Source organism: Phoxinus phoxinus (genome assembly GCF_949152265.1).
Source record: "Phoxinus phoxinus genome assembly, chromosome: 1".
NCBI lineage: Eukaryota > Metazoa > Chordata > Actinopteri > Cypriniformes > Leuciscidae > Phoxinus > Phoxinus phoxinus.
Genome location: NC_136876.1, coordinates 30,100,017 through 30,119,324, shown reverse-complemented (window position 1 = coordinate 30,119,324; position 19,308 = coordinate 30,100,017). Strand labels below are relative to the sequence as shown.

At 36.5% G+C, this 19,308-nt stretch overlaps 1 protein-coding gene across 1 annotated transcript; it reads right to left on the bottom strand.

Annotated features, from left to right (window-relative positions):
* Window positions 1-694: 694 nt before the first annotated feature.
* On the bottom strand, window positions 695-12,217 carry slc25a23b (solute carrier family 25 member 23b). Its single transcript, XM_079598372.1, has 10 exons — window positions 11,429-12,217; window positions 9,200-9,323; window positions 7,731-7,818; window positions 7,410-7,521; window positions 7,132-7,290; window positions 6,291-6,437; window positions 6,077-6,190; window positions 4,178-4,345; window positions 2,985-3,135; window positions 695-2,845 (listed from the first exon to the last, which is right to left on the bottom strand). The coding sequence occupies exons 1-10, from the start codon at window positions 11,627-11,629 to the stop codon at window positions 2,664-2,666; spliced, it is 1,446 nt and encodes a 481-aa protein (XP_079454498.1). The 5' UTR covers window positions 11,630-12,217; the 3' UTR covers window positions 695-2,663.
* Between the last annotated feature and the right edge of the window lie 7,091 nt (window positions 12,218-19,308).

The following is a 19,308-nucleotide window of genomic DNA, read 5'->3' as shown; positions in this document are numbered from 1 at the left end:
GCAATAACTTTATTGAAGAACAAAGACTAATTACTTTTGAATAAAGTCAACCATTTAAAGTGACAAAAACAACATTATATGCCTATTGTATTATTTTCTTTTTAGACTTTGTGTTAGACTGTGTGTTTGTGTAGGCTATTCCTGTCACATTCCGTCACACTACTGTTTGTTGCCATGCACCTATTTGTTTGTGAATTTTGCGATATCACATAAAAACTGTATGGAAACGTCAAGATGCACATACATTCAAAAGATGTGCTCAAAAAAACGTATGTGCTCTAATAAAGCGGTTAATGTTGTTTACCTGATAAGAAGACATGCATCAAAACACAATTAGCCTACCATAATCCATTGATGCGCAACAAAAAACTCATGTGTCTTTGCTTTAAGAGAGGATATAACTGGACTTAGTTACCTTATAGGCCTACTGGAATCAGTATAAGGGGTCGATTACATTTTTAATGAACTGTTACAACTTTCCCACCCCCAAACATAGCTACTGTTTTTAGCATGGGTTTGAAGTTAGCATGAATGCAAAGCAACAAATTAAACTAGAGAAAGCAGCTATTTTACGTAGGAGAGCCTAGGCTTCAGATACGGTAATTCGATTGACAAGTGGATGGAAACTCAGTTATCTGTTTCTAGGCCTTTTGATTTTAATGACAACATTTGAAAGGAAATTTTGATTCAGAGACAGGTTTACGAGTAAAACATTTTATTTTGTACTGTATATATATCTAATAACTTCTCAAATTTATTTATTCTCACTTATGAGAAAGCAGGGAATCGTTGCGAGACTGGCTACACAGCATGCACATATTTTAAAGTGAACAAAGCATGTCAAGGCACACTACTCTCAATGCAATGCATAAAAGCAAAAAAAAAAGAAGAAGAAAGTTTCCAGAGGTAATTATTTTCTAAGATTTTCAAAATATTACATTCAAACAGCATTTATCTCTAAAACCATGTCATATTAAAAAAGTAAAAAGGCAGGCATTGGAATATTGTGATTCAGCAAAATCTGAATTAGATGCAGCTAAAACAGTGTCTTAAGATCTAGTATGAACCATTAGTAGTTAATCAAGGGACAGTCAGTTGTACTCTTGGGTATCAAATGTACATTTTCATGTAACTGACTTTAAAAAGTTATGAACGGTTTTCGTTTAGAAAAAAATTATACCTAACTTGTAAGACTAGTCTTAGGAGTTTATGCAACTGGCCCAAGGACCTTCAAGAGTAGGATTGAATACCCACTATAATCTATAAAATGACGTGATACAAAAATTCGAATTAGTTCATTCTTTACAGAACCAAACAAATTACTTTGTTTTTTGTTGTTTAGCCCTAGTAGCATCCAGTTGTTCTATAATGTGTTTCTGATTTAGAGTCTGGTAACAGCAGTCATGTTTTATGTTAAATAAACATGCATTTCTTGTCAGTTTTAAAAATAGGCCTAACAGTGCTTTGCATATTTTTTGACATGGACAATCAGAGCTCTTAAAACACGTAAAACATGCAACTTGTGACACTGACATCATGCACTACCAAAAGCCCTTTTTGAACAGATTAATACTACTTTGAGCCACATTTTTTTTATCATTCACCATAGCACATTCCTTAATAAACACAAAGCATCCAAATCTAATGCACAACTTTACTGATAAACTCCCCGTCCAGGGCCTCAGCTAGGGTCTTCGGGGCCCCAGTGCAGGTTGTTGTAGTCACCACCTTTCTCCCCTCCAGAAACAGCCCTGTCCTCATCTTATCTAATGCCCTTGTTGTTGCTCCATTCACAAATTGTTCAAGGCAACACTAAATCCTGTATTTTACTCTACACAATAATGAGGCCTGAAATATCAGAAAAGGCTAAATTTGTAAAAAGCAAAGCAGCAGAGATGTCATAAAAGAACATCATGATCCAGTTTAAGATATAAATAATTCCACAATCATTTGAAGAGTGCAAATTCTTGATCATTCAATTGTAGCATATGACATGCTTAACTCTCGCTGACCTTTACAAAAATACAAAAAGTCATACAATAATGTAAATCCCTGCAGAAACATGCTTTACAATTTATCACTCATTCGTAAATGTTATGAAACATCAGTCAGGAGAGACTGTTTAAAATATTCTATATCCCAGTGTACATTAAAACACCTTCAATATTTTGGTCAATTTTAGGAGGGAAACTTTGGTTGTCATTTATAAAAAAAAAATATAATACTGCAATAGGCCTACTATTTCACCATCATTCTCTGTCATTAGATGTCTTTCATTGTCTATTAGTTTCTTACCCCACATTTATAATTACGCCAATGACATTGCATTCCATCTCAAATGAAGTATATGGTTTTCACCTTTGAAGATAAGAAGCTGTTTATAGTGCACAATAAACCTGAGATCTACAAGCTGCCAGTCAAAGAGAAACATACTCTAAACACAACCATTGTTCTGAATGATTGCCTCAGCCCAAAACTGTTTTTTCATCCTATTGAAATATAAATTGCAATGAGAATGTATAATTGTGTATGATGTAGAGTAGGTTTTTAGGTCATTCATTGACAATGTCTTCCTTATCCTGTTCTCTAGGGATCCTCTGTGCCTCCCTAATGCTTCTTTTTTTAATACAGGTTCTCTCTTTCTTTTTCACTCTGAATCTTCCTTAGGATGCCACTCCCAATGCTTTCTTCATGTGCTCATAAACCACATAAGAGATGCTAACAGCAGGAATGACTTTGAGGAAATTGGGGGCAATGCCACGGTAAAGTCCAGAAACGCCTTCGTGGGACACAATGTGCTTGAACTGGCCAACCATTGACAGCTGTGGAACACCATCTGCTGAGGCTATCCAGAAGAAAGGGAGGAGTGAGGTTATATTTTCATTTAAAATATTTTCATTCTTGTGAACATTTTTTATGGGTTTCGTAAAAAAAAAAAAAAATCACAACATAATCAGAATAACATTGCATTTCCTCTTGCTCACCCTGAGCCTGCATGCGTGTGCGGATTAAAGCCAGTGGGTAACTAGCAAGTTGCCCACATGTGCTGGACACAGTGCCGCATGCGAGCAGCACCAAAACCCCAGGATCAGCCGAGCCCATGCAGTACCGCTGTAGCCAAGCATTCTTTAGAGTCTGTCAAAATAACAGAGAAGAGGGATACAAATATGTTTCAGATATATATTTTTTATATATTTCAAAATATAATATTATACAAAAACGATATTGTTATCTATACATATATATATGGATCTATTCGATGCAACTGTAGATTTATTAAATTCAAACTCAAAACAAAACAGTCAGAACACATCTATTCGAAACATGAATGAAAAAAAAACATAATAATGTGATGAGAACAGACAATGAACAAAGAAACACTGGGATTAAATAATCAGACAAACAAATCAATGAAATGAACGACAGGTGTAACTAATAATCAAACAATGAAAAACCATAGAAACGAACTGAAAACTACGACAAAGAACTAAAACACGCGACAAACCCACCCAAAACAGAAACAAACCCAGATTATCCCTTGGCTTACATCATTTTTTTATTATTATTTTTTTAAATAAATTTTAAACAGTTATTTTAAATGGTAACAACATTGCACTACATATATATATAGTAATATAAGTTAATTTTAACATATACAAAAGTAAATTTTTATATATTTTATAAAATTGTTATAGTTACCTGTATTTAATTGCAAAGCTGAATTTTCAGCATCATTACTCGAGTCTTCAGTGTTACATGATTCTTCAGAAATTATTCGAATATGTTGATTTGTACTGCTTAATATTTTTGGAGTAAAATTACTCTTTGATAGGTTAATTTTATATATAAATTTCAAATGAAAAGCATTTATTTAAAATAGAAATCTTTTGTAACATTATAAATGTCTTCACTGTCACTTTTGATTAATTTAATGCGTCCTTGGCCAAATAAAACGTTTTTGTCACATGTTAGACAATGACATGGGGTTAATAAGACAATCACCTGAATAAAGACCTGTGAGTTGTTAGAAAGAGAAAATTGCACAGCAACGTAAAATACAAAAAAAAAATATTTTACCCACCATTGCAACTGAGAATCATAAATTCCCACAGCCTGTCTGTGGCAGCAGGCATTCGCAAACACTTAAATGTGTTCAAATACGCACACACAGCCGTACCTCATAGACAGCCAGATCAATGCCAGCATAAGGGATGATGCCAAGTGTGTTTGGCACATAGCCTTTGTAGAACGCTCGCACTCCTTCTTTACGCAGTATCTGTTTGGCACAGTCTGCCATGCCAGAATATTGTCCTGTCTTTCGGAGGGTTAGACGCGTCTTCAACACCTGGGAAGGAACAGAGTAAACATAAAGAAAGTTAAAATAATAATAATTATTAAAGAGAAGTTTGGAGGTAACTTTAACTTTAAGCTGCAGAAACTCCTTCCAAGATCTCTAAATAAATAAATAGAGGATTTGGCTTCCAAAATGTGAACTGATCTGCCTCATTAAATAAATACCAGAACCTAAAAAAAGAAACTTGTTTTCTGCATTTAAGCACACCAGAAATAGGAAGACAATCTGTATCTGTTAACTAGGCCCAGCTCATTTTCGACTATTTGAACATTTAGAACAACACGAGTAAACAGGCAAACAGCAATTAGGAACAGCTTTGTTAAACAGATTCTCCTGTTACATGATTCTCCAGTGTTTGTACTTTACATTAGCAGCTGAAAAAAATACACGATATGATACTTTTACTGCCAGACATTATATGAGTAAGACCATTAAAGTAATATTCCAGGTCAAATACAAGATTTCAATCTAAATCATCCAGGTATCAATAATAGCATAGGCTTGTACACATATACTTTGGTTATAGTGTGTATTTTAATATTTACTGCCTCTCCCCTGTAATTCCATTGTAAGTGTCTTCCTTTTATGAAAATATAAAATATGAGTTGAATTTTCTGTAGTAAAATAACTGTTTTCTATTTGAATATATTTTAAAATGTCATTTATTTCTGTGATGTCGAAGCTGAATTTTTAGCATCACTACTCCTTGTCACATGATAATCATCATCATTCTAATATGATGATTTAATACTCAATAAACATTTCTGGTTATCAATGTTGAAAACAGTTGTGCTGCGTAATATTTTTGTAGAAACATGGACAATTTTTTTCAGGATTCTTTGATGAATAGAAATTAAATTTCAAAATAACAGCACTTATTTGAAATAGAAATCGTTTTTAACATTATAAATGTATATTTTACTGTAAAAATGTTTTTTCTAGTCTTGAGGCAGGATAATGACAGACCCATGTTTTGTGTGCATGTTTTGTTTTGTGTTGTCTCGTTACATAACCCCACCCCCTTGTTATCCTCGTCTTGTGATTATTGTCTAGTCAGTTTCACCTGTCTTCGTCATTAGTGTTCCCTATATTATCCCCATGTGTTTGCTGTCCTGTGCCGGTTCATTATTTGATGTTGTGAAACCTAGTGAGTATTCTGTCAAGCTTATTGTCTAGTGAAAGTTCTGTTTCTGTATTTGCTTTTTGTTTGTTGTCTTGTAATCTGTATAGTCCTAGTCAAGTTTAGTCACCCTTGTCCAGTCTATGTTTTGCCCCCTCGTGGGTTTTGTTTTCCCTGTTTTTGTCTTTAATTAAACTTTGTGTGTTACATACTGTCTGCGCTTGGGTTCATCTGCTGTCCACATAACAATAATATCAGCTTGACAGCTTATACTGAGTTTTTCAGTCCAATTTTGTCCATAGTCTAAAACTGGGACAGATCTTTTTTTTGTAGCTACTTTATACAATTTCTGTAGAAGTGCTTATGATAATAAAGACAATACATTTAGAAATCATGCAACTGAGGCTTATCCTTATAAAGCCATTTAGTCTTGATGTCAATTTGTAGGCCAACCAAGAAGGCTAGTTTACCAAGGATTCAGGCATTCCTAATGGGTTTTTAGAATGCCGGTTTTTGATTTGAGTGAAAAAAGGTCTGTGGTTACATTGCTTATATAGTTGAAAATTGAAAGTCTCTTGATGTCTCTCACTTCCTCCTCTTACCTCCATGGGGTAGATGATGGTTTGAGCAGTAGCTCCAGCCAGTGAGCCAGCAATGAAACGTTCTTGAACCCTTAGAGAGCCACCTTCCCTACTGCCTCTGATCAGCCATTTGATCTACACAAGACATTTGAAATTGTTTACTAATATTAGTCAATATGCCGCTAAAAAACAGAGTGGTTTAAAATGTGTAGCTACTGTATTCTGGTTTGTTTACCTGCTCATAAGCCATGAATTTGATAGCTGACTCCGGGGCAATTTTGAGGACGTTGATGCCATTGCCTCTCCAAAGGGACTTCAGTCCTCCCTCCTGCACCATTCCACGCAAGCCACCCAACAAACTCACACCACTTGAGCCATGGACCTGTTGAAAACCCACTCAGTTCACACTCCTTTCATCACGAGTAATGTACTTTTTACAACTGCCAGTGCCAACAAAGGATTTATTTATTTCTGTTGAGTTTCTTTGATACAACAATAATTCATAGAGACAAAACTTCATTCTAACACTTTTAAAGAGGACCTATTATTATTTTTTACATTTTCAACTTTCTTTAGTGTGTAATGTTGCTGTTTGTACATAAAAAAAGGTCTGCAAAGTTACAAAGCACAAAGTCACTACAAATTCAGATATTACCAAGCACTATTTCTGAACTCCCTCAAACGCTTTGATTGTAGTCTTGATCGTTTTCTTTCATGAACAAACACGTCACAATAATGCTCATTTAAATAATTCCCACCCAAGGCAATCGCAAAAAAAGGAGCAACGCCTGGTTGAGTTACATTAATGGTGTGTTGAATTTCGCAGTTTTGGTAAGGGGCCTGACATTTTCAAAACACACTTAAAGCATTTGTTGACCAGCTGACGCGCGGATGGGCTTCATAAAGACATGAACTAAACAGAGCATTACTGACAGACTGGGAGGAGAGGTGCTGCAACAAGGTAATAATGTTTTTTGAACATTTCAAGCATGAAAAACTATTTTAGTAGACCCCAAAAAACAAATTCAAGACTTTGTAAAAGGACATAATATTGCCTCTTTAAGAACTGACTGAACCTGAAGGAAAACTTTAAGACGATCCAGAGGAGCAGTTCCTGTTCGCGAAACGGCTCCTGCCATTGCCCCGGCCACCAACTGTCTCCACACCACACCTGAACGCCGCTCCTTCTCCGAAAACTCATCTGGCACAGTCAGCTGTTCTCCAATGTCCAACATCTGACACACAAACATTACAGATTCAAAAGACAGATGAAGTTATACATTCTAAAATATAAATGAATATCAAGCATACAGTCTAATTTCTGAAGAGTTGGAAGTAAGAGTTGGAAGTAAACCAGAGAGTGTTTCCAGTAGTGGGCAATGTCCTCCATGTTGTGCAACGGGTTAAACAGGAAGTGGTCTCGCCACTCATTCCAGTCAATGGTCATAGTGCCGTCTCTGTCTATGCTGACACACAAAAAGGAATATAGAATAGTTAAAACAAGCTTTTTCTATGCCTATTGCAACTGTGTGACTCAACACATGTGGGCTTCACAGAAACATCTCAAAGTCTTCTGAAAACACAGCCAGAGTGGGAGGTAGTTGTGTACACGACATTGATCAAGCACTAAAAAGATCAAATCACAGTGTTTTGTGAAAAGCTAAAGTACTCTAACCTTTGCAGGATTCTGGAGGCCTGTTCTGTGGATACATTCACTCCAATGCTGTGCAAGGAGAGTTGAATTTCTGCAACATCTATGTGACCTGAGGTAATAAAATACTTTAATGCTTATTCTATATATAGACTGCAGAGGATATACTATTGTTCAAAATTTGGGGTCAGTAAGATTTTTTGAAAGAGATCTCTTTTGAAGTGAAGTGACATGTGAAAGCCAAGTGTTAACCCATACTCAGAATATGTCCTCTGCATTTAACCCATCCAAGTTAGTGCACACACCCGGAGCAGTGGGTAGCCATTCACTGCGGTGCCCAGGGAGCGATTGGGGGTTAGGTGCCTTGCTCAAGGGCACCTCAGCTATTTCCTGCCAGTATTGAGAATCAACCCCCCAACCTTCAGGTTACAGGTCCAACTCTCTAACCATTAGGCCACAACTGCACCCAAGGATCACCAAGGCTGTCTTTATTTGATCAGAAATACAACAAATAAATAAAAAATACAGTAAAATTGTGAAATATTATTACAATTCGAAATAACTTTTATTTTTATATATTTTAAAATGCAATTTATTCCAGTGATGTCAAAGCTGAATTTTCAGCATCATTACTCCAGCCTTCAGTGTCACATGATATTTCAGAAATCATTCTAATATGATGATTTGGTGCTTGAGAAACAATTTTCTTATCATTATCAATGTTTAAAACAGTTGTGCTGCTTAATATAAACAAATAAATAAAAATAAACTTGATTCATTTTTGGATTGTTTGACAAACAGAAAGTTCAAAAGAACAGCAGTTGTTTAAAATAGACATCTTGGTTACACTTTATTTTGATAGTTCACTTTAGATCTATTTACTATAGGTAGAAGGACCCCCAACACTGCACGTTTTCTTTGTCTCCCTATTCAAACACACCTGATTCAACTCATCAGCTCATTATCATATGGGTTAATGAGCTGATGAGTTGAATCAGGTGTGTTTGAATAGGGAGACAAAGAAACCATGCAGTGTTGGGGGTCCTTCTGGAGCAGGGTTGGGAAACACTGCTCTACATGTCAACTAACTCTCATTAGAGTAATAATAGAGATTCAGGCTAGGGTTTTGGGTTGAACATCAAAATAAGGTGTTAGCAGATATTAAGCAAGCAGAAAGTCTACTAATACTCTAATGAGAGTAGGTTGAAATTTAGTTGCAAAGTTATTTATAGTTTGTAGAATGTCTAAAGTGGACAATCGAAATTAATCGGACACCCTTAATTTCTCTCTTTCTCAAAAAATTAAATTTCTGACCCCAAACTTTGAACTATGACGACATATAGCCTACTAGACAAAGAAACACAAAAGTTATATTAACACTTTAAAAGCAATAGTCCAAAAAGGAAATGTGCATTTTCAGTGAAGTATTATGGGGTAGCAGTTACAGTGATGTCGTGCGTTAACATTATAATGTGTGAAAGGATAATGCAGACCATCGTTGTTGCGGTCCAGGCTGTGGAACATAAGTCGGAGCTCTTTCTCGTGTGTGCGCAGATACCGTGTGAACTCCTCAATGTCCAGCTGGCCATCATGATTGGTGTCACTCACACGTACAATCTGAGGGGTGGAGGGGGTGGAAAGTGCAGTTAAGGGCAAGATTGTGAGGGTTTGATGGAGTTATTTGTGTGAACTTGATTTAACACTGCATCTGTGGTCATGCAAACGGATAGAGAGAAAGAGGCATTGCTCTGAGCTTATAGATGCAAGGTTTCTGTGTGCAAAGCCCTGCCAGTAGTCTGGCGGCTCCAATCGCAAACACATTATGAACAAGAGCTAATCTCTCTTCTTACATCACAGCACATGACTAACACACAACCCAACAGCACAGAAGTACCACTGGCATATAGTGTTGCTCCAAGTTACTTTCTTAATGGTACTTTCATGGTTTCATCTTAGGACTCGATGAGTATCCTTAACTACCTGCTGAAGTAATCGTCACAACTAGGGATGCATAACGATTAATCGCAATTAATCGTTTGCAGAATAAAAGTTTTTGTTTACATCATATATGTGTGTGTACTGTGTATAATAATAATGTATATATAAATATACAAACATGCATGTATAATTTTAAGAAATAAATATATGTATATATTAAGTATTTATAATTATATATAATATAAATTATATTTAAATATAAAAATGTATATAAACATGTAAATATTTTTAAAATATATACATGCATGTGTGTGTATTTAAAAATACATAATTATTTTACACAGTACACATATATGATGTAAACAAAAACTTTTATTCTGCAAACGATTAATTGCGATTAATCGTTATGCATCCCTAGTCACAACACAGCATAAGCACTGTTTTTCAAGTCGCTTTGGCAAGAACGAGGCTGTTTACAACAGGAGTGAAAATGTAAATGTTGGTGCTCTATATTTTGCGTTGCAAGTTTTAGAAAAATGGAAATTTCAGGTAGCCTAAATGGCATCAAGATCTCAATATGAGCACTGTTTAATTTGGGCATCAATTTAAATGTCGCACTTATCTCAACTCAAGTTGAAATGCCAACCAGTGATTATTGTTCTGCTTGTCAACAAATATGCAGTCTTGTAAAAGATGGTTTCAGTGGAAAACAAAAAGTAAACAGACCATACAAAAGATTATCAGTGAATAAATTGTCAATATTTCAAACTCTTTCCCTTGTCAGTGTGTTGATCAAGTGCACTTACATTCCCTGAATTCAAGCAGCCTAATCCAGTGGTGCAGATTTATTTATGCTGTTTATGGCAAATGATTGGACATCACTTTCTAAAATCGTGATGTTTAAAATTTTGTTTCAATATCTGTAGCTCTGTTATTTTGCACCATGTGCCTATATTTTTTATAAAACTATCTCATATTTGTCTTCTGTGTTAAAATATATTTTTTAATGTGCAACCTCTGCCAAAACGGTGTAAATTAATGTTAAAAACAAAACTGTGCAGAATTGGACCACAAAACCAATAGTGGGGATGCAAGACTAAACATTAATTTAAATTGTGTCAGTGCACCAATTTTAATAATCTAATTTAATATATGCTATTAAAGTCTAAAAAATATATATAACAATGTGCATGTTTTATTTTGTGCAATATTTTAGGCTGTCAAGTTGATCTAGAGGTGTTATTCAACATTACCCATCTGGTCAGCGACACTTCATATTTTCGAACATGTAGTTCTCAACAGTTACTGAAACAAGTTACTGAGGAAAAATAAAAATAAATATGATGCAGTTTACAAGTTTATTTATGTCTATTAATAATTTAAATACTTTAGAAGTATTTTTGCCCTGACCCATCTATCCATCTATCTATTCCCAGGCCCCCTGATTGAGAACCACAAGGTTACATTTATGACGTCACATATCACCCTGCTTTACAACACTTTTCACGTCTGCCCTACACAAGCAACAAAATTAGTCTGGAGGTTTGTCAATATTGCAGCGTGTAAAGTCTAACTCTTAAATAAATTACACGGGATCATTTGTCCTTGGTCAAAGACGCAGCAGTAGCCTAGATGCTGGATATGTTTTAGCTACTCTGAAAGTAAGTTTATAAGTTCTCGATTGGTCTTAATAAATGATATGCTGATGTTTCAGATGTTTCCCATTCATCATAACTTGGCTACAGCATGTTTAAGGTGAACAACTATTAACGTCCCGGACCCACCTCGTCCACCTCACTGCGAAGGATCCCCCGTGCGGTTAATCCGGTGCGCAGTTCATTCACGTCGATCCTCCCATCTTTATTCAGATCCAGCTGATCGAACAGTTCTGCCCATCGTTTCTCCCGTTCTGGATCGGACACCCCGTTATCTTGACAGCGAGCCCATGTCCAACATGAAGGGAACCGAGTTCTCGCTTCGCCCATATAAACAGCTGTCGGTGAAAACGGGCCAAATGTGTTCTCGAGAATCAGAGCTGTGATAGGCAGTGGATCAGCATCCTACCTCTCAAATACAGGTGATCTCCAGAAAATACCAATTTGAGGATTTGTGGATTAAGGTAAATCAAAAACACCTGCTTGCCTCGTTCACCTGTCTAAAGTCCCACAACAGTGTACGTTATATTTAAATGAAACGTTTAAACGGGCGCACAATATCAGCAGCGCGTTGCTCTACTGTAGCCCGTTCCGATTACGACAGAGTTAATCCAGGAAGTATTAAACCTCTGCCCCTCTGGCTAGAATAATAATAATCCCCTTGACCGTGACTTCGCTTCTCTCAAACCCAAGTCCACCAACCTGAACCTGTTCTGGCCTGAGCTCAGATGACATCAAGAGCAAGCGCGCCGCCCGCACCGGTTAGCTATACGTTACCGCATATCAGTGCGACGAAGAGACCCGCATATAAACGCTTAATTGTTGCTCACACATGCGCTTACAGTTAACGTCTTTTGCTCATTTTATCGCTCCTCTCTCTCTGTGGTGTGCAGAATGAGCGCCGTCGCCGCTGGGTGCAAAATCGCATAGGAGAAGGGCTGGGTACGTGTCCCAACTCGAGGAGCGATAGGATATCATTGATTGCCTTTACGTAGTGTTCAAATTATTCACTAGCTTCCTTCACGTCGGTCTGTTTCTGATGGGTTTGTGCGTCTCGTGCGTCGCGGAAGCCTTGTTGTGGCACATTTCGCTACAAGTCTTTTTATATAGAGATAGATAGATAGATAGATAGATAGATAGATAGATAGATAGATAGATAGATAGATAGATAGATAGATAGATAGATAGATAGATAGATAGATATTTTGCAGGTTTAATACAAACCTTTAATAAAGTCATTATAGGCTACTTTTTTTTTTTTTTTTTTTTTTTTTACAGACCGGCAGGCTACTGATCTACTGACGGTGCTTCTGCAGCGTGTTGCTATAGCAACGTCTTCAAACGTAGGCTATTGAACATAATATTTCTTACTTTTGTGGTGTTTAAAACCTTGTCTCGTAAACACTGTTAAAACGTTAAAGTATTATAGGCCTAACTATAGTATATGCACTATTTTATCATGGAATATAGTAGGCCTATATTTAGAGTGGGTACGGTTGCAACACTTAGCATTTAGCCTAACGTTACTTGAGTTTCTCAGAGACTGTTTGTATTGAAAAAGCCAAACATTTAATACAACTAGGCTTACCCACATCTCTCAGCTGCCCACTCACACTGTTGTTACATGTGTGCATATGATAATACACAATTTATATTTAAATAGATCAAGTCAGATGTTGCAACTGACCTCGTAACAGGGGATGGCTGCAACATTAATTAACATGTAGGCTATCCTAATAAAATCATTATTTTACATAATTTTCAAATGTATTTATTTTACTTGTGCACAGACTTCACTAAGTTAAACTGGCTGTATAAAGGCAAAGACTTTTCTTTGAAAATAAAAAAAGATTAAAGTAGTTGATAAATTATTACAATACATTTGAAGGAAATGTTGCAACTGTTTTTGTTTTAGTTTCACTACTATAGAAGTTTAACCAGCTATAATGGCATCCGCTTCTGAGAACCCCAGACATATGAAAAGGTTCCATCCATCCTTTGATTGAAAACTTTGGAACTGTCCTCATTCTGTGTCACAAGATGGGGCGTCACTGCAGGAGCAATCATCCAATAAAACAGAACAAAAGTGCGATCTAATGGCATTGATCAAAAAGCCAACTGCATTTTTATACAATTAACAATTACAACTTTTTTGTCTTTTTTTTTAACAGTTTAAATGCACAACATGCTTTGCTGAATATAGTGTGCTTAGGGTGCATGACGTACATCCTCTTTAGTGATGCTATGAGATGAATGGAAACTACTGAGTCAACACTTAGAGGATAGTTCAAGATTAGAAGGAACCCAGTGGAGGATTTTGTCATGACGATAAGGATGTCAACCTTAATCAAAGACTGACTGTTAGAAATATAATTGACCATTTATTGATGTTAATTAATTTGTGTTGATAATACTAATATTTGTATTACTGTTATATTTAATGTCAAATAGAAACAATAAGGTCATACATGCTATAGTTTTATACTGGATTCAATTATTATCATGCAAAACATACAACAACATAATAGACTAATGGTCCTTACAGGGCAGGCCGCTTATTTCTGTCATAATTGATTGTGCCGTGTGAATGGCAAGGAGTCAATGGCTCTGCTTTTAAATTTGGTAATTTACAGTCTATAGTTCACTAGACAACAATCGACCATTTCAAATAACAGCCTACTAACCTGTCATAAACAGCAATGCTTTGATACTAATCAATAGGGAGGGGTGTGTTTTGTGCTGGGTATTTCTGAGCCATACTATGCTCTCGTTTACAAACGTTTAGTTTATTGTGCTGTTGAAAGGAGAAAGTACAAAGGTAGACTTCAAGTGCAATCGCACTGTAAAAAAAAAAAAAAAAAAGTTGCTGCCTTACATTTTTAAGTATAATCAACTTGGATATTTAAGTCATTTCAACTTAAATCACATTAAACTGACTTAAAAAATTTATATATCTTATTTTGATGAGTTAAAGAAATGTGAAAACATATGTTGTCATAACTTATTGATCATATAATTTTTTACAGTGCAGTGGCTCAGGCACAGAGGATTTCTGGCCATAAAAAAAATATTTCTCTCAATCACACTCCAGACTCCCACAAAACCATTTGAAGGACTTCATACACTCCAGTTATTTTTTAATGTGTCATGGTTACATCATCACCACTGTCGACCAGATAGAACACTCATCAAAAGACAAAGAGACATGAAATATAATGTGTCCCATATGCTTTGCAGGCAAAGATGATTTTGTCTGTTCCCTTTAGCGTGTATCCAGGGCAACCTCCACTGGCACTGATATCACCTGTGAGCGGAGACACACGCAGACTGAACAAACACAGAGGATTTTAGTATTCATGAATCTGTGTTAATCATTCATAGAGAATTTATGAATCTTACATCATTAAAGTTATTAAATATATTTGCTTCCAGTTAAATCCCTTTTTAGCAAACAAAGGTTCTGTAGTTAATGTTTACTTATATGGTCCAGAGATAATATTGTACAGATTTCCTGGTACAGGTAATTCATTTACATAAATAATATTTCTGAAATATAATTATGTTAATATGTAACAGTTCAATTAGCCTGAAGGTAATGGATGAATTATTGAATAGTGAGAGAAGTGCATCCCTCATATGGCCAGGGCCATAAGATCACAGGGCCCGGGGCAATAATTTTATGGGTGTGCTTCCTCTCTCCCCTGGGCTCCTCTCAGAGCGTGAAATGGGTCTGGTTGCTGTTTACTGCCTCAGTGCCTTTAAATTAGCAAAATTGTTCAAAAACAAACCAAAGGTGACAATAATTGTCCACTATCAGTATTTACAAAGAAATAAAGAACTGCACTGGGATGGTAATAGCTATTACATAGTTGGCCACAAGGTGGATCTAACAGTTCAAATTTTCTGGATTTTCTGTAAAAGCTTAGATCTTCAGTTTGTGACTAATTATTTTGTGACAATATTGTGGGGGAGCTTTAGCGGAATTAATGCCATTAACAATTTCAAGCAATTTTATATCAACAAACCTCAAGTGTAATGTCACAGCTTTTTTTAAAAGTTGGTGGTCATTCTTTTTTTTTTTTTGGAAAGACATTCATACTTTTAGTCAGCAATGATGCATTAAATAAGTGACAGTAAAGACTTTTATATCGTTACAAATTTCTGTTTCAAATAAATGTTGTTCTATCATGGTTTCCACAAAAAAAATATTTAGCCGCACAACAGTTTTCAACATTGATAATAATAAGAAATGTTTCTTGAGCAACGATTCAGCATATTATAATGATTTCTGAAGGGTCATGTGACTGACGACTGGAGTAATTATGCTGAAAATTCAGCGTTGACATCACAGGAATAAATTATATTGAAAATATATTACGACAATTATATTACAATTTAAAATAAGTTACTTATTTAAAAAATTGTACTTTAATTTTTTTTTCAATAATAAATCTTAAATTGCAATAATATTTCACAATATACCTGCCTGCAAAACCTGCCAACTTGTGACTGATCCTATACACCAAAGCTCCAGTAAATAGTGATAATAACAAAACCTGATTTTCTTCTGCATTCAGTAAGACTGTGGAAAATATAGACGTAAAAATCAATGGTGTGTATTTGAATACATAAAACACAGGGAAAATGCTACATAAAAATAGAGCTTAAAGTGTAGCTAATGGACCCGAGAGCAATGGAAAAGATAATGAAGTGAGAAGAAAAAAATCCCCCTTGATTATCAACAGAGTTTTGCACAGTGGCCTCAGCAGGGGTTCGTAAGCAGACTGGATGGAGAAGTTCTGCCTTTCATCCAAAGTGTTCTCTGAGGGGAGAGAGGAGATGAAACATGCCTAAGGGAGCCTGTGAGGCTGGGCTAATCTGGAGCATCAGTGAGGAAATTGAGGCCTGCTGATTACCATGCTGCTGCCTCTCTCTCATTATCTCCCTCCTCATTTAACAGCCCTCGGCCCTCGAAGCTCCTCAGCATGAGTGGGTGAGAGACTGTTTCAACTGCAGGCTCTTCACACACTCTGTTCCCACAGCCCTCACTTTGTACAATGCCAAGTGCTCTTTTAAGAAGCTCAAATAGAGATCCAGTGCTTCTGAATTACAAGATTGGCTGTCCAGCAGCATTTAAGGGAGAAACTTAATCTTTTTTTTTTTTAAATCAGGAAAAAGTACGAATCTAAGACATTTTGTATTGTAATTTCAGTGGTGTCTAAAAATGTATTTTTAGACTCTGACCAGGAGGTGGCGGTAATGAACTGGAATTTCCTCACTTGGATTTCATTTAGAAAAGGGAGGGCTAAGTTCCAGGCAAACCATTAAGTTGACTTATGACCTTCATTATTGACTTTATTATTTTGCATGCTGCTTTTGCAATCCATCAGCAACACTTGGCATGACTTTGCTGTGTCTCCTGAAGTTACAATGGCTGTTTGGTACAAGACCACACAGGATTTACAGCTCTGACCCACATCTACCACAGTCCAGTGCCTCAGGCAGGCACAGATGCTCCAAGATGCCCATCCAGAACGAAAGCCAAAAGCTACAGGGGAGAGACAGAGAGGAAAGGAGAAAGAACGGGAGGATGAAAGGGGTGGGAGTATTTGTGCTGGCCGTGACAAACAGGTGGTACCTTGGCTTTCAGGTAGTAATGCCATGTCTCCAGTCTGTTTACTTTGGACAGCAGCCAGTTTAAATTCTCCTTTAGTGTGGCATTCAAATGCGAGGTTCTCAAGTGTATTACGATCATAAAAACAGGAAGAACAAAACGCCTCTCATAGGCTGCATATTATGCAAGCTAGCAAAAGCACATGTTGGTCGGAATCTGGGCAAAGTCATCTACATCATTTCCTTATTAACCTTAATAAGATACAACAATTTAATTTCTTTAACCAGCCAAAACTTCATACTTCGCAAATCACGTTCTGCACTACGTGATCCAGCCCAGTAGGGATCAATAGCTAATTCACTTCCAGTCTTTGGAAATGTTTAATCTATAGCCAACTATAAATCACAGTTGACCCGGAGAGATCACATTTGTGTCTAAGAGCTTTTCATCATGAATGGCATTGTGTTAATGAAATAGATCATATTGAGCTATGATGCGAATGAGTGGTGTCATCAACTCTGAATGTTTTTGACATTTCTTAGGATTGGAAACTGAGTCTTTGTGACAGCAGAACCAACACAAACAGACTGTGGTTGGCGGGGTGTTGTCAGGGTTGACTAAACTCACGATCAGATGGGCCTCTTCTGCCTGGTGGATTTGTTGTTTAACGCTGGTATGGCTCATTCAGTGTCAGGAAGATGAATATCCTCTTCACCGTCAATGGGTAAATGGGTTACAAGAAAAAAAATGCAATATACACACCCGCTTCGAATGTTATCACTCGATTGAATGGGCAGAACCACAACAATTATATTTCCTTTCCGATCGGATCTGTGATTCCTGTGCCAGATAAGAGATTTCCAAGGCATTCACTGAATCTTCAACGCCATGTTCATCGAGTATAATCAATTAATTAATTGATTGGCTTGAGGGTTTAGATTGAGCTTTTAGAAACTTGTTTTGTCCTAAGTCACAAAAACTTATATAGCCTATATTTAATATAGCCCTGCTATTCACCATCTTCCAGATGACGCTAGTAGCCTAGCCTTTTTTAAAGTTTTTAATAAAGTTAAAAAAGCGTTCAAGTCATGTCGGAAAAAGATTGCATTCACAAAGTAATTACGAGATTTTGTTTGAGTTATATACAGTAGTTATATATAAATATAACACGAAAGTAGCTATTGTCCAACATCGATAGAATGGCATATAGGTAACGATCCGTTTAAAGCACCGATAAATTGTAGCTATACATAGGTTTCTTGTATACAAACAATACCGGATGCGCGCGCATCCAAGAGGCAAGACCGCTATACGTTATGCCGAGTTCTGTAAAAGAACATTGTAATTAACGTAGATTTCGCATTGTTTGTAAATTCTTGTTGACTCAATAATAAACTGCAATTTCAGAGTTGAATATGTCTGCTTGTGTTTCATTTGCATATTAATATAACATTATGTAAAAAGTTAGTTAGTTGACTAGTATGAAATTGTCCAACTAAGTTTGCGAATCATAAAAACATGACATACCCTATGCATTTAGGTTAGTTTACAGCACAACAGCTCCGCGTCATCTCTGCTTCTGCTAGATATAGCCGTAAAGACTGTTGCTTTCTGCCTCTTATGCCTGGTTCAGATTACACGATTTTAGCCCGATTTTGGCACGATTCGTTTGACGCAGGGTGTCGTGGGGATTCGTAAACGACAACGGGCGTCGGGACGCAAGATTTGATCGTTTCATCTCGTATAGTGTGTCATAGTGGGCGACAACCTACGTCGCGTCTGCGATGCTTCACGACATCACGACAAAAAGACTAGCATGTTTGATTTTTTTTCGGTCCTCCACGACGAGAGTGAGTGAGTGAGCGAGCGAGACAGAGTGTGTGCTAGTGAGTGTGTGTGCTAGGGTGACCACCTGGCTATATTGCTCTGTTGCAGGTCAGACCTGATTTCGCGGGACACGAGGGAGATAACTTACTATTATTATAGGTGAATAAATATTGATTTTATATTAACGTTAGATGTCTTTGCTAGCTTTATAAAAATGTTAGTCTATGACGGCGCTGACCGGCGCTGTGAACGTCACTAATAGCCTAATATAAAACTCATTTTAACAGCACGGGTCTATTCAATCTAAATAATTAAGTGAAAATAATAATCCAATCGCTAAAAAGCACATTTCCAAATAAACACAAATTCCATTAGGAAAGACTACAGATTAAATGCGTTCTTACCGGATTCAGTAGCCTATTTTTGTGTCTTTTCCATGCGTGATGGTGAAACTTCGGTGGCTACACAGCAATCTCCTTTTTTAGGGTCACCTGTAACTGGTTTTAACCATGTATATATTTTTTTCTCCCATTCCTTACGAACAAAGACGCTTTTTCTTCTCGGGAGC